The following is a 26,904-nucleotide window of genomic DNA, read 5'->3' on the forward strand; positions in this document are numbered from 1 at the left end:
GACCCAATTATGGATATATTTTTATTCATGACAGTCCTGTTGCTATCCTAATTTTAGTATGGTTAGAGGGGAGGCAAGATTTTGCTCTGAGGAAGGAGACGGTCTTGGCCAGGCTGGATACTTCCTGTTCCTCCCTTGTCTTGCATCCAAAACCACCTTTTCCCTTCCTCTGATGCTGGTGTCACTATGACTCCATAGAACTTGAACTGCCTTTCACCACTGCCATCACAACTGCCCTCTTATAGGCTGCTGTCATACACCAGTACGAAGAAATGAATGAGCTCACCCTAGTACCTGAATTCAAGCAAGTGTGTGTTTTTTTACAAGATGCAAGCATTATCCAGCTCCTTCCGAAACCACATTAGCATTTCCTTTCTAAAAAAGAAAAGAAAACGTTTTCCAGGATGCTTTCTAACTACTTCATTGACTTGCAGAGTCACAGGGACAACGAGAACAGATCTGTCCTGGAAGCCTTTTCTGAAGCACCTGTTCTTGCTGCACTGGCTCCTCCCTAAGACATGCATTTTTGCCAGGAATATGAAGAGCTGTGCAGCGTTGCTGCCAAGCCTAAAAAACCTTCTTCTCCCCACTCTAATACACATACACAAATTGTTTTATCAACCAGCATGTAGTTTAGTCTGCCTAAACCCTGCTCTGGTACACTGCTACAAGTCTCCATGGAAACACTTATGTCTTCGTCAGCTAGAAGTTTGGATCCAATTCTTCCTCTTTTGGCTCTTCAGGAGCATGGCAGTGTTTACTAAAGAGATGCTGGCAGGGCTGGTAGTTGACCAAAGGACTTGGCCCTTCACAGACCACAGTGTGCTTCTCAGCATTGTGGCTAAGACATGTTTAAAATGAAAAATAGACTCTTAGTATTGGAAATTCTGTTAATCTTCCACTTTATATGCTGTTCTCTAGTGTTTGCACTTTGTGGTAAAAGTTACACTCTGCCCCAGTTTCAGTTCAGCTTGCAACTAACTCCAATTCTGAAGCTATGATTTAAAAATAAATTCAGAATTTGACACTAAATTAGCACAAAGAGTCTGCCTACTAGGAGCTTATTCACACCATCAACAATTAAGAGACTGTGTTATCTTTGAGTCACTAGAATAATTTGTTACTATAGCTGGATCGGATTCATGCTTCATTTAACAGAGTGAGTTTAAAACACATATCTATTGATATGCCGTAAAATATTCAGGGCTCGCCCCCACTTCTGCTTGTCCCATGTCTAGAAAGTATGAGTTGGAGTGGTTTTCCAGCTCAGCCAGAGCTCCATCTTTTCCACACCTCACTCATCCTGGCAGAACTTGGGTTTGGATTGTTCCCTGTGTCTTGTCCCAACCCCTTGACTGTGAAAGCAAACCCAGCAGTAGAGCTAATCCAAAATGTACTTATTAATTTTCACTTCAGCCAAAATCACGCTTGCTATTCTCACTTCCAGATGCACCTTCTCAATTCTACCCTCTTTGCTCCCACATAAACACCAGTATTTATAGTACGCTGAGAAATCACAGCATTTATGATTAAGAGAACAATGCAATCTCATGCATCGCGGTACATTAGAAGCACGTGGAAGAGCACACAAATGACCTTTGAAAGTACAGTATTCCTATTTTCAGAAAAATGCAAACTCTCAATGGCAGTGGCCTCTAAACTGATACGCCTACTCCTACAATGCAAAGAAAGGAGCAGCATTAAAAAAATATTCCAGTGAACTTTGAGCTGTCCATTTGCAGGATTTTCCAATCTAAAATTACTCAAGTAAAACTGCAACTCTCCCAGCACTTTTTTTAACATGCAAAGTTTTTCTTTGCTTTCCATGCCCAACCTAGTACCTAAACTAGACATGAATAAATGGACTTGGCTCAAATCTCTAACCCTCGTTCTTTATTTTTAGTTTATTTTATTTTTAACTTTCAGTAGGCTAACTACTTAGAAACCAAATTCTGTTAATGACATTCAAACAGAAAAAGCAGTTTTCCATAGCAATCCATATCTATAAAACCTTTTCCATCTCAGCATTCAAGGCCAGCTTTACAAGGAAACAATATGAAGCAGTTACAGCATAGTTTGGAAGAGAGGCCATTTTCCTGCCTCCCTCTTTGTGTGTGTCAAGAGAGAGAGAGAGAGAGCACTCCAGTACGTAGAAGGAACATCATTTCATCTTCAGGTGTGAAAAGCTTAACTTGGAGGTAGTATCACCTCCATGCCTGTTCAGGTCCATGTAAATGCTTTCACCACTTGGTTGCTCCACCATGCAAGTAATTCACCTCCCAAAGGAAGTGGCAGCACTTGTGTGGAGTATTAAGCATACTGTCAAACCACCACATGGATGGATGCCTTTGCACAGCCACTCACCCTACAGCTATCTGGAGCTGCAGTGTAAAGGGATCCGCACTACCAGAACGGATCTAGAGAGGGCACCACTTTTATCGTACAGCTTTTTACCTTTCTGTAGAGGGGGGGGGTTAACCTGCAGCCCTCCAGATGTTGTGAGATTACTGCAGTACTCTTCATCATCCTTGATCACTGACCATGTTGGCTGAGGCCGATGAGAGCTGTACTCCAACAACATATGGAGGGCCACGTACAGTATTCCCAAACTCGGCAGTAAATGTCACTCAGATATCACAACCTTTGCCTGTTATTATCTGGGCATAATGAGTATGGGCATATATACTAGACATGCCATTTTCAAGCTGTTTTCAGGAGTAGCCAACACAGAGCCCTCCATCTGCCCCAGCCAACATGGTCAATGATCAGGGATGATGGGGGTCACAGTTCAATAACATTTGGAGGGCACCACATTGGCCACTATCACTATGGGTCAAACTGCAACCATGAGTGTCACAAAAGTCTTGGGATGAGCCTCTCAAGTAATTGTTCTGGGATACAGTGTGGCACAAGGAGCTAGGGGGCTACTGAGATCCATTTCTCTAAGGGGGATGCTAAGCACAGAATTGTCTTGTAATTGTCTGGAAGAAAAAGTTTTGAAACTGTTGCAATAGACTGTGAGAGACCAAGTGTGGCTATATGTGGTCAGTTAATAGCACCATATCAGACGGAGGAGGAGAGCACTGTTACTCCACTGGTCAGCTGTAAAAAGTCAGGGTGCTTATGAACTACATTTTTCAGAAGGAAAGCTACGCAAAGCATTTACAAATGAGCCATTTTAACTTGTTCCTCTCTCCCTTGTGACAATTGTGCATATATACATAATACACATAGTGATTTCAGAAAGTCAAGTACCACACTTCTTTTGTTTTGATTGCCTGAAAACACGACACAATTTATGAACCTGCCCAGTTCAAAGCACACTGCACAGAAAGCCCACAATGCCTTTTCCTTGACACTGTGCTCCACATTATGAGAATGAGGAGCCCATCAATACAGTTGTGACTAATTTCTGTGAATAACACTATTTTCAAGTTGCTGGGCACAGGCCCTTCGAGCAGGAGAATTTGTCCCGTGTTCTTGTTTTAGTATTTGCTTGACACTAACCCAGCTACTTAAGCAAATATAAAGGACATTTTGGCTGCGCACACACCTTCGGTTTTGCTTTTGTCTGTGTAGGAAAGAAGCCTGTTTCACAGTCTGTTACTATAGCCTATAAATCCATGCTGTACTTTTCCTCCCAGCCTAGAAGACTCTGTGATTATGAGAAGCATTGTACCTTAAGGGGTGTTTTTCAAACACTTATTTGCAATATTTCTTCAAGAATATGCCAACACAGAGAGAATTGTAAACATACATCACTGAAATCTGGATCGGTTTCCCCCTTTATTTTTAACTGCATTTCATAGTTTAATTGAAGTCAGGTTGGGTAGAACATCAAAGGATCGGCACATCCGGAAGTGCATTATTCCCTGTTCCTTCTCTGGAACTGGTGAAATCCATCAAATGTGCTAGGATTCCTCTGGTATGCTCTGAAGCTGCTTTCCTTCCTAATTCTCCCGGAAACTGAGCCCTGACATAATCAGCTCACACTGGATCAGAGAACTTTCTGAGTATCACTAAACTTCATAACACCGCAAGCAATCGTGAACTCGACTCATACAAAGTATAAGAAAGAGAGCATATACAAGCGAGGACGAAGGAAAGGAAACGCAACCCGGAGGTTCGGCTTAGAATTTTGCAAAACTGCTTAGCTCTCTTGCAAAGCAGGTCTGTGTCCCTGGGAGATCCGACAGCACGTCTCAGTCAAATGGCTTTGCTTTGAGACTCCACCGGTTCAGTACTGTACAGTGCTTAAAGTTAAAAACGATGGGTATCAACACACAGGCACACCTGCGTGCGTTTTCCAGAAGCAACCACTGCTTTCTTCAAACCACTGAAGAACCACTGGTTTTTCAAATCTATGGCACCAGGGAGGTTAAGAAGCCCACAGGAGCCAATAAGGCTGCCCGTTAGCGGGTGGGGGGGGGGGACGGACGGACAGGACGACTGCAGAGGGAACTGTACACTTACCAATGTCAGAGTTGCAGAAAGCATCCTGAGGGTGAATTGGGACGCAGGTACAAGCTTCCACCAGAAAGTCACTCAGGCTCCAGCTGCAGAGCAGCACGAGAAGGCTCAGCACGCACCCGTACATGCTGTTGATGCTCCTGCCCTAACAGTTACTCTCTCTCTCTCTCACGGACCGGGGAAAGGGTGGAGGATCTCTGCAAAACTGTTGCGGTTTCTGCAGCCCCCTGCCTCCCTCTTCTACTTTGCGACTGCACGCTGGATCTTGCGGGACTTTCTGTTGCTGCGTTTCCTTCCACCCCTTCTCAAAAGAAATTTGATTCTCTCCTGCACGAGTTCGAACCCTGCTGAGCGCCTCTCCGCCTTCTCCGCTCTCGGCTGCTGCGGAGAGTTATAGCCTTGATCGCGCCCCTCTCGGGCTCTTGGGGTGCCGCCCCCCGGACCAATCGGAGCCCCGCATTACCTCATCCCTCAGGAAAAGGGGAGCGGCTACAAAAAAAAAAAACCACCACCACTCAACCTCTCTGGAGGCGGGGTCGCAGCAAGGCATTCAGCTCCATATAGGGAATAATGTGTGCGTTCACTGTTTGCGCTGGCTGGGGGGCTGCGAACGGGATTTATGGCAAGAGGAACCGCCTGGTGCGCGCGGAAAAGGAACGGGGAGGAGGAGAATAGGTTAATCGGGACGTGCTTCTTGCTACCTGTCGCTGCAAAGGACCCTCAGGCCACCGCCGCCTCATCCCCAACCAACAGGTCGCCAAGAACTGCTGGAAGGAGAGGGCAGTGCCAAGAGGCTGCAGGTCTGACTGTGCCCAAAGACCGAGCCAAGTGGGCACAGGACTGCTCACAGGAGTGCCAGCTTGGCCCCACGACCGTGGGTGCCTTGGGCTGTGAGTGCCCTGGCACCGAAATTCGTGGGTGCTGCCTGGCCCCTTCATGGAGAATTCTGTGGGTGCTCGGGCACCCAGGGAGTCGGCACCTATGACTGCTTCCATAACTAGTCCACAGTGCTTTGCAAGCCACTCTGGGACATAAGAGCCAAATCCTAGGGGGCGAGGTCCCTTTGTTCATCTCCCCCATGTAAAATATTTAAGGGGGTCCCGACGGAGTTGATGGACATTGACATTCAAATAGTGTGTGTGCACAGCATCTTGTGATTGAATATGTGGAGTGGGGCCCACGTCCCAAGCAATATTTTCAGATTGGCACCCCTGTTCTGAGAGGCTCTGCGTTTAAAGAAGATTGTTTTAAAAAGATTGTTTATCACTTCTTGTTTGGCACCATGGGCTCCTTTGGGGAGGAAGGCGGGATATTAACCAATAAACAGATAAATAGCTTTTGAATGCCAGTTGCTGGGAATCACAAGTGGTTGAGAGTGCTGATGTGCTCATGTCCTGCTTGGAACTCACTCCCCCAGGAGGAAATGGTAGCCACCAACTTGGAGGACTTTAAAGGAGGATTAGACAAAGGCATGGATTCCAAGGTTACCAATGTATACTGCCCACAAGGGCTGTGTTGAGCTCATGTCTCACTTATGGGCTTCCTGTGGGCTCCTGGTTGGCCACTGTGAGAACAGGATGCTTGGCTGGATGGGCCATTGGCCTGATCCAGTGGGGCTTTTCTTACATTCTTATGGGGGTTTGGCAGAGTACCTGTCTAATTTTGTTTATTTTCCAACCAAACCTATTCTAGCAATCCATGTGTATGATTTTTTTCTTTTCATTTTTAAAGAAAAACTCATGGAAATCCCCCATTCATGGTGGATGTTTCACACACCAGGCTTTCACTTAGTTTCCATCGTGTGGAAACTGGATCCTGTCAAAACTGGTCATCTGAGTCGAACCTGGTTTTCTGCATGTTTATCACACCTTTGATTATAAACAGGCTGGAAGGCACAAGAAAAACGATATATGCTATATGTACCAACTTTGGTTCTTTTCATATAAGTTTAATTCTCATGTTTTCTCCTAAAGCATCCTGGGGACTGAAATATGGTGAAGATGCAAATAATTCTGCTTTGCAGTACCTATGGCAACCTTAGAGCTCAAGGAGTTCCTTGAGAAAATAGCTAAATCCTATATGTGTGGATATGCTCATGGGGTGCAAGCTAATTCTGAATTAGAGATAGTAGAAACAAATTCCATTTTAAGTGCTTTTTTATCTTTTCATGTAAGGAAAAAGTGCAGCAACACATTAATGTCACATTTCTTTCCTCAATAAACAAATGTGCTAGTGGGGAAATGATGGCATGTTGTCTTGGCACTGGAAAACCATTATTTGATGCTGAGTTGTGTAATGCTCAAAAAAGTTCAACTCAGAGCCTCCCTGTCGCTATGGGTTTATAAAGTCAGCTGTTTAGAACTGAGTTTGGAAAAGCCCCACCATCTTCCAACTCTTAATATTGGTGCATATTTCAGCAATTGCAATACTCTCTGCAATTTATGGGGAGGAATTGTTTGTATTCTTTTGCTCCATTCCCCTGTGGGATCATATGGCAGAGACAGAATCGCAGCAAAGGAAACTGTCAGATGCAAAATGTAACAAGGCAACCTTATTATCCTGGAAAGACAGGGCAGGGTGATTAATCACATTAGACCACTGTGTGTGATGTCAGAACTCTATTATTGGGATTTAGAAGATGTAGGCATTGCTAGCCCTACATTGTGCTGCTAAAACTGGGGTCACCAACCCTTTATGGCTCACAAGCACATTCACAAACTGGAGAAACTGCCATAGGCACCACATACTCAAGACCCCACATACCCAAGACCACAACTGAAGTCTGATTGCAGCGCAGGGGAGTTTTTCTTCTTTGTTCTTTTTTGAGGGGGGACATTCACAGCTGCATTATCGCAGCATCACCCAAAATGCCACAATTAGGATTTAAGTTTAATATTGTATATGTGTGATACTATAGGCTTTAATATTGTATTTTTACATTGCTCTAACCTGCATTTGGAATTTACGGTAAACATAAGAAATCTAATAAACCTTAATGAAAATGAGACCAGTCCTTTGAAACCGGCATGATAAGGTGTGTGCCTGATATGGCTCCAGAGGTGCCAGGGTGTGCAGTGAGGGAGCATATAAATTCTTCAGCCTGCCCCAATCTATTAGCTATGGTAACAACAAGAAAAGCTAGCATTATATCCACACTTATTGTTTTGCAACAGGGGCAGGATCAGTAGAGAACAAAATTGCAATTCCCTCTCTGTGTTACCTTTGTGTGTAGACTTTGAACCAATTGCTTAACTCCCAGGTCAATTTTCCCCTCTCCAACCTCCTTCGGGAGGATGGAGAAACCCTGTAATTAGAGTGTACCATGTCACATGAAATATATCCTTTGTAAGAAAATAAAAATAGTGCTGTATCATCAAATAATGAAGCCCTAGTTATCTTTGCTCGGATGAGGCCAAGAGGTTGCGCTCTGGGATAAGGTAACCCATAGTGCATAATGAGCTCTTATCTGGCATGCTTAGACTATAATCTGAAACAAGCCCTATATAATTAATTGAAAACCCTCTAGTGAAGCTGTTGGGGATATATATGCTTTGCTATGAAATTGTACAGAGGCCATGAAACCTCAGAAGATGTGGGGTATTTTTCCCAAGGGGCCACACTTGCCTACTGTTTATCTCAGCTAGGTGCCTGTCCTAGCCCTTTGGAACAATCATAAGCATATTTACTCAGTCTCCTGCCTAGCCAAGCTCAGTGAGGCTCCCTTCCAAGTAAGTGTGCTTAAGACAGCTGCCTCAATAATACACACTATTTACGTATGTAGTACTTATAGCATTCAAAGTGCTTCGCATACACTATATTAGGTCACACCCACACCATACATTTAAAGCTCTATTCAACTAATTTAACAGTCAATGTAGAAATCTGGGAACTGTGCTATCCTCACAGAGCTAAAATTCCCAGCACCCTTAACAAAAACTACAGTTCCCAGGATTTTCCATGACAGTTAAAGTGGTATAATAGTGCTTTTAATATACGGTGGTGATGGGTATGAATTTATTAATCCTTTAACCCATTCACCCTGGCAAGGTAGACCAGCATTATTTTATTATATTACAGGTGGGGGCAGAATATACTTGCCTGCCTATGGACACCTAGTGAGTTCATAGTGGAGATGAAATTTTTGAATTGTAGACTTAGCTATATCTATGCTATGTTGTAATTGGTACACAGATAAACATAGAGTAAGAAATATGTGCACATTGCAACTCTCAAAAGGTGATAAGTTTTTTTCTGAAGTAGACTGCCAACACTACCAGAGCAGAAGTTTCCTTTAGAACATATTTCCCTTCCCAGGTCAGTTTGGAATGTGTCTGAGAATTATGCTAGAGGGCACTGTGTTCCAAGAGACTGGGGCTTTGGGAATTTATTGGAGAGAAGAAGAAAATATGTTGCTCGTCATTTGAGATCATTAAAGATTCAATTGATCTTTTATTTGCATGGGTTGAGTTTCCAGTGCTTCTTGAGGTCTGCCTTTGCTGCATTCCAATTAAGATCCCTCTGTTCTCCATCTGTCAAATTCACAAGTTGGTTGTTCACTCCTGACTTCTGTTCCCAGCAAGGAATATCTGAGATGCCATTCCCAAAAGATGCCTGAAGAGGGTGAACTGTCTCTAGACAGGAGCTAAAAGGCTCTGGTGTCTTCAAGGACACTGTTACTCAATTGTTAAATGAGATTATCAGTTAATAGCAAGGGAGCTCTAGAATCCTAAAGGTAGCTGCTTCTGAAACAACAGAACCCTGTGAATTTGCCACATTTCTCCACTACTTGAGTCATCTTATTCATAACTTTCCTGTTCCAGTCTAACTCACATAGAATAGACCATGCATACTTTTCCCTCCATCCTACATTGCTTTCATACCCAAAACTAAAGAAAAGCCCATTCCAAACATCAGCATCACACATCCCCTTCTCTCCTGTTTTCTCCAATGTGCCTCCACAGGCAGAATAAGATAGAAGTGAGAAGCAACTATTCACTTTTGGGGGAAATCTAAAGGTGTGCTCTTGGAGACACCATTGGTAAGGGCTAAATCTTCTTGCCATTCTCAACTGGCCATTGAGAATCAAGTTTGATGTTGAATTCGTAGCTCCACTCCATCTACCTGGTTCTGTTTCTTGGTAACACTGGAATGCGACGAGAATGCAGGATTCTCAGTTTCATACAGCTAGCTAGTTAAAAATTTGTTCTAACCAGCGCCTGCTTACAAAGATGCAGACTTAGAAGACATCTGAAGTAAGCCTTGTCTAGGGAAGTTTTAAATGTTTGATATTTTATTGTATTTTTAAATATTTTGTTGGGAGCAGCCGAGTGGCTGGGACAACAAGTCAGCCGGGCACCATATAAATAATAATATTGTTATTGTTGTTATTTCCTCCCAGTGGCAGAACTTCTGTCAGGAAAAAAAAATCATGGATATTCTAACCACTGAGGGGAAGGGTCAAGTCATACAGTATTCACAAATGAGTGCAGCTACAAAAAAAACCCCAAAAACCTCTGTTTGGTGAGTGCTGTTTGTGCCATTGACAGTGGTGCATGAGGCTCTGGGCTAGTTAGTCCAAGTCAGAAAGCAGGCTGAGGGTGCTGAGTAGCCAAAGAAAGAAGGGAAAAGGCAGAAATGTGAGGGAGATATTGCCACCCATAAATGTTAGGCTTAAACAAATCCTCAGTCAATTGACCAGGAGCAGGAGAGCTGTTGGTGGGTATGGATTTGGCCCCATAGAAGACAACACGGCTGCACTATGTTTTATATCTTGATACAATAACCAACCAAATCCTTGGCTGCAGATCTCTGGTTCTCGCCAATCGCTTATCCATTCTATAGTTTGCTGGGGGAAGTAGCTTATGCAGGGCTATGTGCTGTTACAATAGGGGGCTACTGCTTAGCGAGCAAGGAGGGAGAACTCTGGTAGACAGCCATTGTTGGGGAGCAGCTGCAAAGAGGAGATAATCTACTCACCTGTAAACATACCCCTGCCTATCAATAAATACCATGGTCTTACTTGGCTTTATCAGCATGGTTCTATTAGTAGATATCAGCTATAAGTCCAGTGTGTGTGTCTGTGTGTGTGTGTGTGTGTGTGTGTGTGTAATGATATCCCTTTTTAACAAGCCTTTACTATTATAAGTTTCTACTTATCTCAATTCACTGTGCGTCCACAATGAAGCCTTACGTCAATGTAGCAGTCTATAAATAGTGTTCCCATTTGTCTGAACTTTTTATTATCCAACTGTTTTAAATGTCCTTGCAGAACATTTTTTTTAAAAAAGCATTCAGTAAAAATCAGGCACAACTCACAAGCATGGTATCCAGCTACGGCACTAGCAAAAAGATTAGCTCTTCCTTCCCTTAATTACTAGGTTAGACTATTGCAATATTCTAAACATGGAACTGTATTTATAAAGACATAAGCATGTACCTTTCTTTAAAAACAAACTATTAAGAAACTGCAAATGGTGTGAAATGTGACCACCAGAAAGCTGGTAGGATCTATATGGCTCTTATACCAACTGTCTGTTCATCTCTGTACTTAATTTAAAGTGCTCATTTTAACCTTTAGAGCTCTGAGTGGCCTAAGACTAGGTTATCTTTCACTCATGTGAACCTGCTTCCATCCTAGGATTGGTTTTAGGCTCTGCTCTCTCACCACCTACAGTGGCTATTGATTTGCAGGTATAAGAGGCAGGGCCCTCTCAGTAGTTGCCCCACAGTTACAGAACTCCCAAGAGAGACCCAGGCAAATTTTGAAAAACTTTTTATTCTGACAGTACATTCTATTTGATTTCTGATGTTTTAAGGGAGGGGGAAATTGTGCTTGTTTTATTTAATTAATTACATACTGCCCTTCAGAACAACCTTCCAAGGTGCATTACAAAAACAAGAAAAATGCAAATAAAACTCAAATGGCATCATCATTAATGCATTTTAAAATTTGGGGAGATAAAAGTCTTTTCCTGGGGGCACGAAAAGATAATAACGTTAGCATCAGGTGGGCCTCCCTGGGAAAGTCCTGAGTGAAGACATAGCTTTTTGCAAGGGCCTCTGACTGAATTATGTTTTGCTGGCTTAAATTTGGCATTTGGGAGACGGCTCTGTCATTCTGAATTTTGTGAAATTTATTTTAGCTTTTTATGGTTTCTCTTTTGATTTTTTGATTGGGCTTAATTCTGGGGTGGCTATTTGTTTTTAAACCGTGCTATTATTATCTGATTTGTTAGCTGCCTTCAGTTTCTTCCAAGAATTGGGCGGGATAGAATTTTTTAAAAAAACAGATAAAAATATGAAGTGCCACCTCTGAGAAGGCTCTTTCTCTGGTCACCACCCACCTCCTTTCATGAGGTGGACAACTTGGAGGAGAGCCTCTCAGTGCACAGGCATGTTGGTATAGGAGCAAGCCTTCCTTCAGCTACCTGCATCCTAAGCCATGTGGTGCTTCAAGCATGTACTTTAAAATGAACCAGAAGACAGTGTTCCCACCCACTTGTCCCAGTCAGCAGCCTGGCAGAAGCTTTATTTGAACCAAGTTTCTGAACATTCTTCAAAGGTGTCACTGTGAGCTTTTCTTCCAGGATATTTATTTTTGGGGATTTGGGAGCAACTTTGATTATCTGAAACAAATAACTAGATGACTGATCGTCATTAGCAGTGCAGTGCCAAAATGTGCCTCCAGCGAAAACTTGCTTTTAAACCACCCAAGGCTTGAGGTTGTCCTTCTCTACTATATGCCAGCTAGTAACTAAGCCCCATGTTTTCAGGGGCAGGAAGCAAACACCTTCTTGCCGAAATGAAGCCATTTCCCCTCAGCTCAACTATACAACTCCCCTTGCCTCACACTGTGCCCTGGCGTCAGAAATCCCACTGTAACCATTTCATGCTACATTAAAAGCAGGAGCCATACCTTTCGTTGATTCTCTAACACAAGGATCTAATTCTCTGTACTCTTACAAGACACCTTTTCTGAGACGTTAAAAAGCCATTTGTGTTTGCGAGCTACAATTTATTTGCACTTAGAAAGTCTGAGAATAAAGCCTTCATAAATTCCTTCCTTGTGTCGGCGTTCTTCATACATTATGCTTAGGGAGAAAATTGCTTCCTTGTGGTTTCTTTGAAAGCTGCATCTATGGCTCTTTCTCACTCCTCAACATGCCTATAACATTTCAACAACTTCTCAACTTCTTCTAGGAGGTTAGAGAGGAGTCAATCCACCTTCCTGTCTGCTTGTCAGAGGCAGGTGGGTCTGCACCATTTCCCCATGCTTCACATTACAGATAAATTATGTTGATAGAATTCCTACTTTTTCCTAGAGTTACTCTCATCCCAGAAGGATCCTACATCAAAAGTTATGGAGGACATGAGCACTTGACCCAAGATTAGAAAGCAAAACTAAAGTTCATTGCAAGTCAGTCAGGCTTAGGGCTTAACCCATATCTATTGTTTATCATCAATCTCTCCAATAGCTCACTCAAGGGGTTGCTTGCCTATTAGTTTGGGAGGGAAATGGGGACACCAAAAAATAAGTTAGCAGTTTTTATGTGCTTGGGGACTCCCTGAGACCTAAGAAGTCCCTACAGTGCCACCTTTTTGCTTCCATATTGACACTAAGGTATTGTTTGGAGGTTATCTGGTTGTGCTACAGAACACACATTGAGGCGCTGCCTAGCTGCTGAGATGAATGGAGTTCTGCTTGTAACAAAGTTGGCATGGTTTCAGAAGCCCCTTACACGGAGGAGCAACAGTCCAGACCCAGGCTGGGTCTATCCTAGAACCCACTGAGGAGGAAAATTATTTGAGAAATTCCCTGTATAAAATAGGCTTTGTTGCTTATTTTTGGTGGCAGAAGAGCTGCTTTGCAAAGCAATAGTCAACCTCACTATCACTGGGAAATATACCAGGTCAATTGCAGTTTCATCTTAAGAAATCTCAACCAGGAGCAGAATAGCTTTCATAGGATGCTATCAAAGAGAGACCTGTCCTCTTGAATGAGAGGGCAGTCCTTTGTAAAGTAGACTGCCAACCTTGGGCTATTTACTAGTCTTCATGGACTTCACAGAAGCATGCAGTTTGGCACTGTGGGAAAGAGGATGCTGGTCCAGTCTAGGTTCTTAGTACTGGAGACCCCATTTTTTAGCCAAGCACACAGGTCCCCAATGAAAAGCCTTGGGACTGATGATGAGAGCTAGTCCAACCACTCATTCCCCTTCTTTTTCTTTGATCCTCCTTTTCATTCCGGGAGAGCCAGTTTCAACTTCAAGTGTTTACCATTCAATTCTGAAAAGCATTAGTAGATTTTTAAAAAATGAAACAAGCAGATTTCAGAAAAACGAGGTACTTCAGAAAGGCAACAGGCAGTGGAATCCTCTGTGCTTTTGTGTCTGGCATTGAATAAGGGATAGAGTGGTTAAAAATCAAAATTACCTCCCCCTCCCCAATTGTTCCTTTGTGTGAACCAGCTCCTGGCTTATGCAATGCACTGCAATTAAAATGTCTGAAATGCTTCACATTTTTAAGGGTACTTTAAAGCAGCTCAGTGGCATTGTGGCTGCATGCTGGTGGAGTTCTGGAGCAGATGTAGCTGTAATTGCGGTTGAAGTGTCTTATTGGCATATCTTGAAAGAGATGCTGTCGGATAAACTAAGAAGAACAGGGCATGAATGATATTTGAAGAAGTGTGTTGGTATCTATCTTTCACATTCTGACATTCTTCCAAGGAGCATACAACATACAAGGAATGAATCCTTATGTAGGAGAAGGGGCAGGGAAGGTAGCAGTAGGCTCAGGGAAACCCCAAAGTTTGCAGAAGTACAAAAATATATTTCAAGAGGGGGAAAAGAACCCTAAGGATGGGGGGAACCCAAAACAGCCCAATAAGGATTAGGGATGGGAGAAAAACACATTTAAAAGCAAATGTACTGAATTTGCACTATTTGAAACAAAACACAAATTGAAACACGGTCATCCCTTGAAATTCACATTTCTCCAAATTTTGCAGTGCAGTTCTCCAGATAGGTAATGTGTGCAACAATGCATTCACTGGGGAAAAGCTCCTCTTTCAACAGTTTGCATCCAGTCACCACAGGAAACTGAGCCTTCAGTAAGCTGCTGGCAGTTCTCCATATAAGATCATAGCTCACGGTCAACCTTCTGTGTGCATTGAATTTGCTTTAAGCTGTACTGTCTAGCCCAAAGTTTTTTTTTTTAAAAAAAAAGCAGACCTCATCATGACCCACTTCCAATACAAAAAGGCTATCCCTTCCAATGCAGATCCACAGTCAATCTAAGCTCTGAAGAGGGTAGTTAAATTCTAGTGCTGTTGATGCAAAGATATCGAGGCAAATGGGCTTCTGTTTCCTCAGTATTGTGGAATTTCCCCTCATACATTTTTCAAGCGTAGTCTTAGAAAGTTGACAGGGGGTGGCAGATATATGGCCCAAAGCACAGATTGTCTCACTCATCCCAACCCCCGCTGTTCTTACATCAAGAGTAGTAAATTCTTCAAGAGAAAACTGAAAACCCATTACTTTGAGCTTCAAATATTCCATACTAATGCCAAAAGTTGGAGGACCTGCTGTATGTTCCACACCTACATGCTGAAATCCTTTCTCAATTTCAGAACTGAATATTGGTAGGTTCTCAGATCATAGATATTTCTGAATTCATTGTGGTTGGTTGTTTCGGACTCCTTGATAGAATTTTTAGTTTACCAGCTCAAAGGCACCAAAGGGAGCTATGGCAGAGTTTCAGGACTTTTCCATTCCTTATAAAAAAAAGTCTGTAATCGTAATGTATTCTTGGCAGATGGTAATACTGTATAACTATGGTACAAATCTAAAAATGCAACTAGGACAGTGCTATAAATCAGGGATGGGGAACCTCAGACCCAGGGGTCAAATGTGACCCTCCAAATTCTCTATCTGACCCTTGGGACTCTCTCCATACCACACCCCTTCCCAGATACAACCTGCTTGTATTTTTGAATACAAATTATAAAAAAGGAGTGCATCCCACACTGCAACAAGCAAAAGATATGAAATTTCAACCCCATTTTTATGCCAACATTTGTGCCAATGTGGAAGGCTCATGGGAACCATGATTATTCCATGCTGAACAAAGCAATTAGAGTTGTGCAGTACATATCTCATTCTCTCCCCATGTTATGCCTCTCACCAGCCATATTTTAAACCTTCCCTTGATGTTTTTTCTTCACTGGAATGTGTCCTTGAACTCTGATAATGCCTCTTGCTTGCCTGGATGGTGTCTTGAGAGAGGTATGAGTGTGTGTTGTAACTGCCATAGTGTATAGTGCAATTTCCATTTCTTGGTCCATCCATTTTTGTCTCTGAGCCCACTAGACATGTGGGGGAAATTTGATTCATTTCACTTCTAAAGGCCAATTTTACCTAATTTGCCTACATTCCAAAATAATACATGAACCAAAACACAGCCATTCTTTCATATCTTCTCTGAATGTACTTCTCTGAATTTAGCAATGCAGATCTTTAGTCAAATAATGTTTACTGTGGTACCTTGGTTTACGAACTTAATCCGTTCTGGAAGTCCGTTCTTAAACCAAACCATTCTTAAACCAAGATGTGATTTCCCATAGCAGCGGGGGACTCAATTTACAAATAGAACACACTCAACAAAAAGTGGCACATGTTCTGCTTCCAAGACAAAGTTCACAAACCGAAACACCTGCTTCCGGGTTTGCAGCGTTCTTAATACAAGTTGTTCATAAACTAAGCTGTTCTTAAACCAAGGTACCACTGTACTAGAAAAGGGAAATTGATTTTCAAAAGTGTATATATTAATACAAATTTGCATTAAAGCGCTTATGAATTATCATTAGGATTTCTATTTTAAAAACCCACCAACTAGTATGGAAATGTCGAGAACGAAACTTATGACTGGGATAATGAGAAACGAAAATAAAGTTAAAGTGACATCCTTAGGTGTCACCCATCACTGGTAGGTAACCACCACCCTGGAAGATTACCCAGTGCAGTCCACTTTACAACCTTGTTGGCATTCTGCCACTGCCTGCAGTCAATAAGAGGTGTTCAAGGGAGGGAGGGATTTGCCATATTATTCTCGTATTCAGACTGCTTAAATGCAGCCTGTTTCACTTTGGAGTGTTGTCTGCTACAAATGCAATCCAAAGAACTTTAAGCAACCTGAGTCCTAAATCCAGTGGGATTACACAAGAAAATACTTTCTATAACAAATGGCCTTCTACAAAGGCATACTGTGCTTGGTAAGGTGGGGGTGGGGTGGGGGAAGCAGGTGCAGTAAGTGTTTTTTATTTCCATTGGGCACTTCTAGGAAGCAAAGGGTCATCTTGGCAGAGAAAAATGCCTTACTAGGGTTAGTTCTCAGAGGATTCGCTTCGACATATTTTGAAACAGATCAGCTTCCTGCCTATTATTTGCTCTACCTTTTCTTATTCTAAGGCCATATGTTCTAGTCACGTGAAGATTTATTGCCTCAAATTTACTGCTCTTTCAGAATCCATAAGTTTATTTAAGAAAACGTTATCTCCGGTGCGCGAGGCTTGCACTGGAAAGGAGGAGAAGTCGTATCTAATTTCACTTTCGGAATCCAGTAAGCCTTCCCACATCCTTATTTAGGAGAGAATACAAAATTGTTACCATATGGGGCAAGCATCCCTTAGCATAGGTGCAACGTTCGTGTTATCAAGAGGGGCTGTGAACTCTGTTCTTGCTTTCCTGTTTCCATTTGGAACCCTACAGCTATATCGGGAATTCCTGGCCGCATTGTCTGCAGTTGCAAAAGAAGAAAATGACAACATGCATATGACGAAGGAAATTCCTTCTGGCTAGATCCATGTGTATAGCTCAAGATATTCTGGGTGTGGGGACAATTTCCCTGGAAAGAAGAGCTCAAGTGGGCGTTGAGTTCCTTTTTTAAAAAATAAAAAAAAGAATCCTTTATCAAATGTTCCTCAGAGACTTCAACATTCTTCTTCTCCCTGCTAATTTTAGTCATGTGTAACTGGCCCCCTCTGACTCTCTTTCTTCCTCCAACATTTATCTCTCACACCCACCAGTAAACTCAAGCCTCAAGGAAAATCTGTGTGGGTGAGGGTGAGAGATGATGAGAGAGGCAACCCTGCTCTGTATTATAGTAACCAACACAGCTAGATGTAAAAACTGAAGAAGAAGCAGGAAGGACTTGCTGTTACTCACTGCCAAATAAGGGAGTACAGTGGTACCTCGGGTTAAAGACGCTTCGGGTTACAGACGCTGCAGGTTACAGACTCCACTAACCAAGAAATAGTACCTCGGGTTAAGAACTTTGCTTCAGGATGACAACAGAAATTGTGTGGCGGCGGTGCAACAGCAGGAGGAGGCTCCATTAGCTAAAGTGGTACCTCAGGTTAAGAACAGTTTCAGGTTAAGAACGGACCTCCAGAACGAATTAAGTTCTTAACCCGAGGTACCACTGTACATGTTTTCACATGCAAAACCCCCAGCACCAATGCCCTGTTTGAACCGAAAACTACATCAGAGAGGGTAATTTAATTTTTCTTTAAAAATGCGTAATAGTTTGAGGGTATAGTTTCAGTTTAGGGGAACAACTGTAGCTCATTGGCAGACAGTGCTGGAGGAAAATTATGTTCTGCACTTTTAAGGGAACCCACCTAATTCGTACCCCCTGGATCAATCCTCAGGTCAGAACATACGTTTATCTGGATTTTGTGATAAAGTTCCCAATTGGGGGGGGGGATGTCTGTGGAATACTCTTCCCAGGGAGGTGTACCTGGCACCACCCTTCAGTTGTGCTCATCTTTTAGTGGGGTGGGTAGGACTTGTTTCTTATTAATACATTGCTTGATGATCATTATGGTTTTATTTTATCTTTTTGGTTTTTAATTGATTTTATGCGTTGTATTTTATTTTGCCAAGTCATTTTGAGATATCTCATTGCATAAAGCAACTGATAAATGTAATACTAATATGAAATGCATAAAATGCGTATTTTTATAAATTGAGATAAAATAATTTTTAAATATTTATTTTGTGATGAAACGTGCCTTTAAATAGGAATTTTCATTTCTTTTTGTTTCAAAAAGCACAAATTGGCACAGGAACAGGACAGAAGGGACTTAAAAACAAACATGTGTGAAATTGACACAGGATGGAAATATATCTGTCCTTTCGTGCCAGGGGAGCACATGCTTTGTGCAAGTCCAATTCCCAGCATCTACAGATATGTCTGGGAAAGGCACCTGTCTGAAACACTGGAGAGTTGCTCTGAGAGTGTGGCCAATACTGAACTAGTATAACTCAGTATAAGACATCTTCCTACTTTCCAAAATTATTATGATTAATTGTTACACAAAAAAAGGGTATCCAAGCAGCTTATAACATATTTAAGAGCATAAGTTTAGATAAAAATACGTTATAGTAAAAATACCTGCAACATATAAAAATCCACCAAACAGCAGCCAGAAGCTTCGGCAGCACAGCTAACAGCATACAACATTATTGTAACACACCAAAAGCTTTGGGAGCGGTTGAGGCATTAGGTAAAGGTAAAGGGACCCCTGACCATTAGGTCCAGTCATGACCGACTCTGGGGTTGCGGCGCTCATCTCGCATTATTGGCCAAGGGAACCAGCGTATAGCTTCCAGGTCATGTGGCCAGCATGACTAAGCCGCTTCTGGCGAACCAGAGCAGCACACGGAAATGCCGTTTACCTTCCCGCTGGAGCGGTACCTATTTATCTACTTGCACTTTGATGCACTTTCAAACTGCTAGGTTGGCAGGAGCTGGGACTGAGCAACAGGAGCTCACCCCGTCGCGGGGATTTGAACCACCGACCTTCTGATCGGCAAGCCCCCATGGCATTACCTGGCACCCAAAAAAAAGTCAGTTAAGGGGCCCGGCAGATGTCACTGCCAAGAGCTTTCCACAGGTGGGGAGCCGTCATCCTCTGAACCTCCCTCAAAGAAGAAACCCAGAGAAGAGACTCCAAGGGATCTAAGGGTACCGGTAGGTTGACCTTTGTGTCGTGTTCAGGATATTACCATAGTCTAAACCTCTACGAGTAATCACCAAATGGAGCACAATTCACATTGCCCATGTTGAATGGCCCACCAAGAACCTTCTCTTGCTGCTTTCCTGAAACAGTTAGGATTACTGTGCCTGAAGATTATACGTAAAGCTCTCTATATTAATCATTATGAGTCAAACATATTGATAAAAAAAAAAATCAGACAACTGATGCATACCTTTAAGTTGCAATTAGTTAGAGAGTTCTCATATAAAATTAATTGAGTTTATATGTAGTGTAACTGTATATATCAGGATAGTGAAGAAATGCACATTCTAAAAAGCAAGTGATTTCATACTGCAAAAAGCAAAAGATATGAAGCTTCAACCCTATCCCCACTTTTATGCCAAAAATTTTGCCAGTGGAGAAGGCTCATGGGAACCATTATAATTCCATGCTGAACAAAGCAATTAGTGTTGCTCAGTACAGAAACCATTCTTTACATGGTTTCAAAGTCTGAATAATCAAGAAAAACTCTTCCTGTTACCGGGGGGTTTCCATCCCTGGCTAGGCCAGCTGCATAAATTGTCAGAGATGTGGCTAGATAAGATGGAGGGGATTTTGGAAGGCCTTTTGGTTCAGTTCCACTGGGACTGTGCAAGTCACGCTGATAAATTAATTTTGTTCATTGGTCTCAAGAGTGGAAACCCTGCAACTATGGCAAAAGCCTACAGAGGAAGTTCTCGTTTATTATCTTCCCTGCACAAACTAATCCACAGCTAAACAATGCTGCAGGAGTTTTGTTATGTTGAAGCAAAGGAACTTCTTTCACTTCCATCATTCTTCGTCTCTTAAAAGCTGAACACCTTCCCCTTCCCTCCAGATGCACCTCAATTCTATGGCCTCCACGGACTTACTGTAGCTACAGTACAGGCAGTATTCTTTAGGAGCCAAATGGAGAAAAGTCCATCCGTCTATGCTGCCCATCAATCTGCTAGCCTATCATAAAGGTTCTACAGTTAGGCAGGAGTAACCAGCTGCACAAATATAAGATGGGGGACAACTGGTTTTCCAGTAGTGCATGTGAAAAGGATCCACAAGCTTAACATGAATTAACCTTTTTTTGTTGTTATTGTTGGATAACTGCATTGTGACATTCAGAGAAGTGTGCATTTTGAAGGACAGCTGTGTTTTGGTTCCTGTATTGCTTTGGGAAATGCAGATTAACTTAACCAAACTTCTCACTCATCCCTACTCCACACATACAGGTAGCATTTGTCTGCTTAGTTTTTTTCTGGTCAGCAATTCCATTAAAAATATTTTTAAAGAAATGTGGTGGAGAATACATTCAGTCATGCAAACATACTCTTCGCAAGCCGGTGCAGCCTTGTGTGCATTATACCCAGGTACCTCTACATGAGGGGTGCGGGTGGCACTGTGGTCTAAACCACTGAGCCTAGGGCTTGCTGATCAGAAGGTCGGTGGTTCGAATCCCTGTGACGGGGTGAGCTCCCGTTGCTCGATCCCTGCTCCTGCCCACCTAGCAGTTCGAAAGCGCATCAAAGTGCAAGTAGATAAATAGGTACCGCTCCTGCGTTAAGGTAAATGGTGTTTCCATGCGCTGCTCTGGTTCACCAGAATCGGCTTTGTCATGCTAGCCACATGACCTGGAAGCTATCTGCAGACAAACGCCAGCTCCCTCGGCCAGTAAAGCGAGATGAGCACCGCAACCCAAATCGTCCGTGACTGAACCTAACCGTCAGGGGTCCCTTTACCTCTACCTGAATCTGTATTTTTGCATGAAGAGCTATTCTGAGTTGCTTAATGGCAATTAGGAAAGCAAGACCAAAGCTTGATAATTACCATATTTTTCTGTGTATAAGACTAGGTTTTTTCCCCTTAAAAATAATGTAAAAAAATGGGGGTGTCTTATACACGGATACATCTCTCCCCCCCCCCAAATTTCTAAAATCAGAATCCCCCAAAACAGGGGACGTCTTATACATAGGGAGGAAATGTGTTACTTTCGAGCATGAATCTCTAATCTACACTGCTCTGGGTGGCTGGTTGTTTTGAAATAAAGGATATCCTTTTTTCATTTCTTCAATGCAGCTTTAATGCACTGGAATCAGTAAGGACAACCTCACAAAATAAGAGAAACTGGCAACCCTGAGTGGAATCTTTTTCTCATGGCTAGTAAAGAAGCAGATATGGGATCCCTGGGCAGAACACTGCGTCCATATCCCAGCACCCTATCTTTCCTAGTCCAGACTATTTTCTCATACCAATGTCATCTTAGCACTGCTTCGTGAGATACAACTGTGGCCATCAGGAAATGAGGGCTGGTGTCAAGTCTGATGCTTCTCCCAAAAACAGCAACCCCCATAAAGAGGCCACAAATGGATTGCCATTAAGCAAGGCCTGAAGCACTGCCCAGCAATCCCCCCGCCTTCATGTGCTTGTTTGGCTAGAGGGTGGGGATGAAATACTTCTGGCGTGATGATGGAGGGTGGAGCAGTGTGAAGGGGAGGTTAGCTGCAATTTCAACATCATATTAGGTAACATCAGAGCAGATTGCATGCCATGAAACTACCAGGAAACAGGAGAAGGCAGAAAGGTTGCTTGCTTGTTGCACCCTTCATGGAGAGCTGTGTTGGTCTGACGTAGTCGAAACAAAAAAAGTTCCTTCCAGTAGCACCTTAGAGACCATCTAAGTTTGTCATAGGTATGAGCGTTCGTGTGCATGCACACTTCTTCAGATACAAGTGTGCATGCATACAAAAGCTCATACCTATGACAAACTTAGTTGGTCTCTAAGGTGCTACTGGAAGGAACTTTTTTGTGTGCTTTGTTAGTTATTTTTCCAAGGGTAGCGTTGAATTAAGGTGTATACTAAATAGCTCAGAACCACAGCCAGTTGTCATGCTCCATCTTATCTATGTATCTTTATCCAGGATTTTCTCATGCTCCTGGTCCAGAGCTATTTTGCACACAGTGTTCCAGGTGCCTTTTCCTATGGAGATTCCTTGCAACAAACACAGGAAGCCAGTCTGATCGGATACAGAACTAGCAGTGTAGTTACATAGCAGGGCAATAGGATCACCTGCTTCACATGCAACCCAGGCAGAGGCACCAATGGACCTCAAAGGTCATATTCACAGTTATTAATATCATGCAGTTTTCATAGAGGAATAGCTCTGCTTGATACCTGTTTGCTGGAAGGCTTAGTGTGGACAGCAGATAAGGAAAAATGACATTTGCAGTTCCTATTGCTTCCGCACTTGTGGGGTAACTTCAGGAATGAGTGGTAGCATGGTGCTTCCAACCACAGCTTTGCTGCTCCTTAACTGAAATAGTACAGGGATGGGACAGGACAGGTAGTGGTGAGGCTGAGGTGGTGTTGGCCCATCAGTGAGAGAGACAGGTGGCCTCCGCCAGCACTCCTGCACTGCCCCAACCTTGTCACTACCCTGCCCTTGTCCTGTAGTAAACACACGAACCCCTGTGTTGCAAAATGTGACCCAGCAATATCAAAAGCAACACCATGGCCAAAAACAATTACAATGTGAAACTTCATGGAATAATTCAAAACATAAAGATTAACAGAGTATTTTTCATTCTCATGTACTATATTACATCTATTTGGAAAAAAGATTGGTTTATGAAGAAATTACAACTCTTTCTACTCTACTCTACTCTACTTTCTCTTTCGCCAGTGTGGTGTAGTGGTTAAGAGCGGTAGACTTGTAATCTGGGGAACCGGGTTCGCGTCTCCGCTCCTCCACATGCCGCTGCTGGGTGACCTTGGGCTAGTCACACTTCTCTGAAGTCTCTCAGCCCCACCCACCTCACAGGGTGTCTGTTGTGGGGGAGGAGGGGAAAGGAGATTGTTAGCTGCTTTGAGACTCCTTCAGGTAGTGATAAAGCGGGATATCAAATCCAAACTCTTCTTCTCTTCTTCTTCTTCTTATGAGTGTTTGTTGAACTATTTGGCTGATGAAGAATTCAATGAAACAGTAGTTGCTATCTGGAAACACTGTTCTGCAGAGTTCAGAGTTGGACATCAGAATTTGACATTGCCAGTTACAAAGCTTCACAGCTTGTTCTCCGTCAGGTAAAGTCTGGCACCATGATTCATTCAGTCCTTGTCCTGTAGTAGCCTGGCTGATGTGAGTTGTCTCTAAGTAATACTATGAGCAGATGTCCATGGTACTGAAGCCAAAAATGGCAATCCTGTGTTGATCCCCCTCCTGCTAGGCCCTATATCATATCTAGCTTGCCTTACCTTGTCTCCTGAGAGCATTACATTGCTTGATTCCCTGGCTCCATGCTCCAACAGTGGCTGGCAAAGGCAGGAAACACACCTTATAATGATGTGAGACATAGGTCAAGTGGAACTGGAAGGTCATGGGAAAACTTGACTACCATTTTCATCTGCATGTTCTTTGTAGTGTGCAAGTAGAGAGTGAAGCAATACATGAAGCAATATGTCGCATTCCCCACCTCTACTGAGACGTCAGTGTACAAGGTCATTGCCCTCTCAGTTGCAAAGGGCATTTTCCTGCTACCTATTGCTGGAGTTCTGTTGCTCTGGCTTAAAACGGAAATGATGCCATCATCATTGTTGACTTGGTGTGCAAGTCACACGCACAGCGTAAAAGCAATCTCTAGAAGCAATCAATCATTAAGTCCTTCTGCACAGGGACAATGTGGAATATACTGTGAGTGGCGATGACTCACCAGCCTCAGTAGTATGTAATTTGTAAAGCTACCTTTCTGTATTGACCCTGCTCATTAAACACTTCGTAGGAATGCTCATCTCGTCCTCTCCTGGGCTTCCTTGCCAGCTCTGCAGAGGTTGTACTTGGTTCAAAGCCAAGCACAGTCATTTACTCCAGGGTCAGCTTACAAGACACAAGGTTGGCATGTGGCAGATAAGACAAGAGAGCTTCTGGGATAGAACTTCCATTTAGCCTTTGTTTTGTTTTGTTTTGTTTTAATTTAAAAGAAAGAAAATACAAGCAGAGGCTTGAGCACAGTAAAGTTCACAAACTCCTTGGCATGATTTACACTAGTAAATGGGTTGCTTAGACTCCAAACTGAGCCACAGCCATTGCAGCATGAAATGAATTAGTAGAAAGCGGTTTCTCCAAAGGACTGGCAATCCTAGCAATGGGTGATTTCTTTTTATCATAGTCATCTCAAGCCATGCTGCTCCTTTGTACTACTCTTCCTTCAAACGGTGAGCTAGTCAAGTTTTGGGAAGACATGCACACAGTTTAGACATAAACTTCTTAAGTTCTGAGCCAAAATCTTTTTCTGATTTCAGTTCAGCTCTAAATAAGCTTGGTGCCACTCTGAGCTGCCCCTTTCAGATTGCTGCACAGGGCACAATATTTTTAGGAGCACCAGTGAAGCCATGTGTGAGCTAAGCAGTGTTGCATCCGCAGAAGGTGTGGGGGCACAGTCCTTGGACAACACACAGTTATCTATAATCTGAGATATACATATACAAAATTGCAAAGAATCATGGGTGGCACTTTTTGAAGAGCCATGCAAGTTGGGCCAGTAAAATATATTGGGCTGAAAATATATTTATTTCACAACTCATGTACATCCTTAGCAACTACAAGGTGCTGTCATGTGCTGACTGGGCATCAGGAGCCTAGAACTAGGAACCCACTGCTCCCTCTCTGCATAGCTGTACCCTTTGATGAATCACCAAAGCTACAGTTAGAAGAATCTGCCTGGGCAGAAATTCATCCCCAAGAACTGCAGTGGTTCTGCTAACCCAGGCTGGCCACTGGCTTTCCTCAACCAGACAGGGTATGAAGCAGCGAAGAGAAATCTTTTTTCAGCCTGAGGGCTGCATTTGTTCATGAGCAACCTTCCAGGGGTGGAGCCAGAGCCCAAAGTGGACAGGGCAATGGATGTGAATCTTACTTTGGTACAGTAGACTACATTCCAGCCATATACCTGAAGGAGCGTCTCCACCCCCATCGTTCTGCCCGGACACTGAGGTTCAGTACCGAGGGCCTTCTGGCGGTTCCCTCGTTATGAGAAGCCAAGTTGCAGGGAACCAGGCAGAGGGCCTTCTCAGTGGTGGCGCCCGCCCTGTGGAACGCCCTCCCATCAGATGTCAAAGAAAAAAACACCTACCAGATTTTTAGAAGACATCTGAAGGCAGCCCTGTTTAGGGAGGCTTTTAATGTTTAATAGATTATTTTATTTCATTTTTCTGTTGGAAGCCGCCCAGAGTGGCTGGGGAAACCCAGCCAGATGGGTGGGGTATAAATAATAAATTATTATAAATTATTATTATTATTATTATTATTATTATTATTATTGCCAGAGGTTTTACACTACTACCCTTGTATCTTTCGATCCTGCATCCAGGCAAGCAAGGTGCATTATTACAGCTCAAGGACACATTCCAGCCAGGTAAAAGCACTCAATTAAGGGATGGACAAGGGAAGGTCCCAACCCAAGGTCAGATAAAGAGGTCTGAAGAGCTGCATTCTGCCCCCGGGCCAGAAGTTCTCCACCCCTGTAAAGGCTTCCAGTATGGTTGGGACTTTGGGTAACAATAGTATATCCCAGCTCTGGCTTATTCCTGCTCTTGGCTTGTTCTCTGGCTACCACCTGATGGCGGCATACAGCTCGGAGCTGACACTAGAAATTCTGGTCAAACCTGTGAAAACCTGGCTCTTTGGTAACCCATCAGCCACCTTAATTTATATGTGGCAGCTACTGAGAAATTTTTTTAAAAAGTGGTGCATGCACAGGAATGTTACAAAACAGAATGGTCAAGACAGGTGAGTTGACAGCTGCTGGGAGCAGCAAGTTTAAAACTGAGGAGATGGCCCTGAGATGATAGACCAGGAAGTTGGGCTCCTCTGCCAGACAAGGTAATTGAGTATCCCTGCCCTAGATGACAGCTCCTTAGAATAACAGTAGCTTGCATTAATAACTCCAGTGACAAAATATATTTTTCAAATCAGCATGAAATCTGATGCAACCCCGGTCCCTGAGAACTCACCCAGTTATTTGCCTTGCAAGATGAAAGGCATTGTGGAATGTGCTGGCTCCAAACGAAGTCCCTGTCCTGTCAGCGTTTTAATGGGTTTCCTGCTCCTGTAGGTTCAAAGAGCAATTACAGGCTCCAGTGAAAGTACAGCAAATGGAAAACAGATTGCCTGGCTCTCCCCAAACTCCTAGAGGAAAAGCAAGAGCTAGCTACGGTAGACCCAGGGCCATTTAATGAACTGAAGGGGAACTTCCTCTCCTTTACTCCTGGGACCGCAGGAAGTTCCTAGAGTGGGTTGTTCAGAGCTGGAGAAGGAATCCAGTGGCCAGACATTTTTGTTCTCTTTTCTCAAAGGGGCCAACGCTCAAGTCCATGG

The 26,904-nt window shown here is 43.1% G+C and overlaps 2 protein-coding genes across 2 annotated transcripts in view; one reads left to right on the forward strand and one right to left on the reverse strand.

The window, feature by feature from the left end:
- The window catches only part of TIMP3 (TIMP metallopeptidase inhibitor 3), a 46,701-nt gene extending 41,864 nt beyond the window's left edge, over window positions 1-4,837 (reverse strand). Inside the window, exon 1 of the mRNA XM_035128443.3 lies at window positions 4,474-4,837. Within this exon, the coding sequence (XP_034984334.1) occupies window positions 4,474-4,597 (124 nt within the window). The 5' untranslated portion in view covers window positions 4,598-4,837. The remainder of the gene's footprint in view (window positions 1-4,473) is intronic.
- The window catches only part of SYN3 (synapsin III), a 176,181-nt gene that overhangs the window by 82,337 nt on the left and 66,940 nt on the right, over window positions 1-26,904 (forward strand). The window lies entirely within an intron of this gene.

The sequence above is a fragment of the Zootoca vivipara genome, chromosome 9 (genome assembly GCF_965207765.1).
Source record: "Zootoca vivipara chromosome 9, rZooViv2.hap1.1, whole genome shotgun sequence".
Taxonomy (NCBI): domain Eukaryota; kingdom Metazoa; phylum Chordata; class Lepidosauria; order Squamata; family Lacertidae; genus Zootoca; species Zootoca vivipara.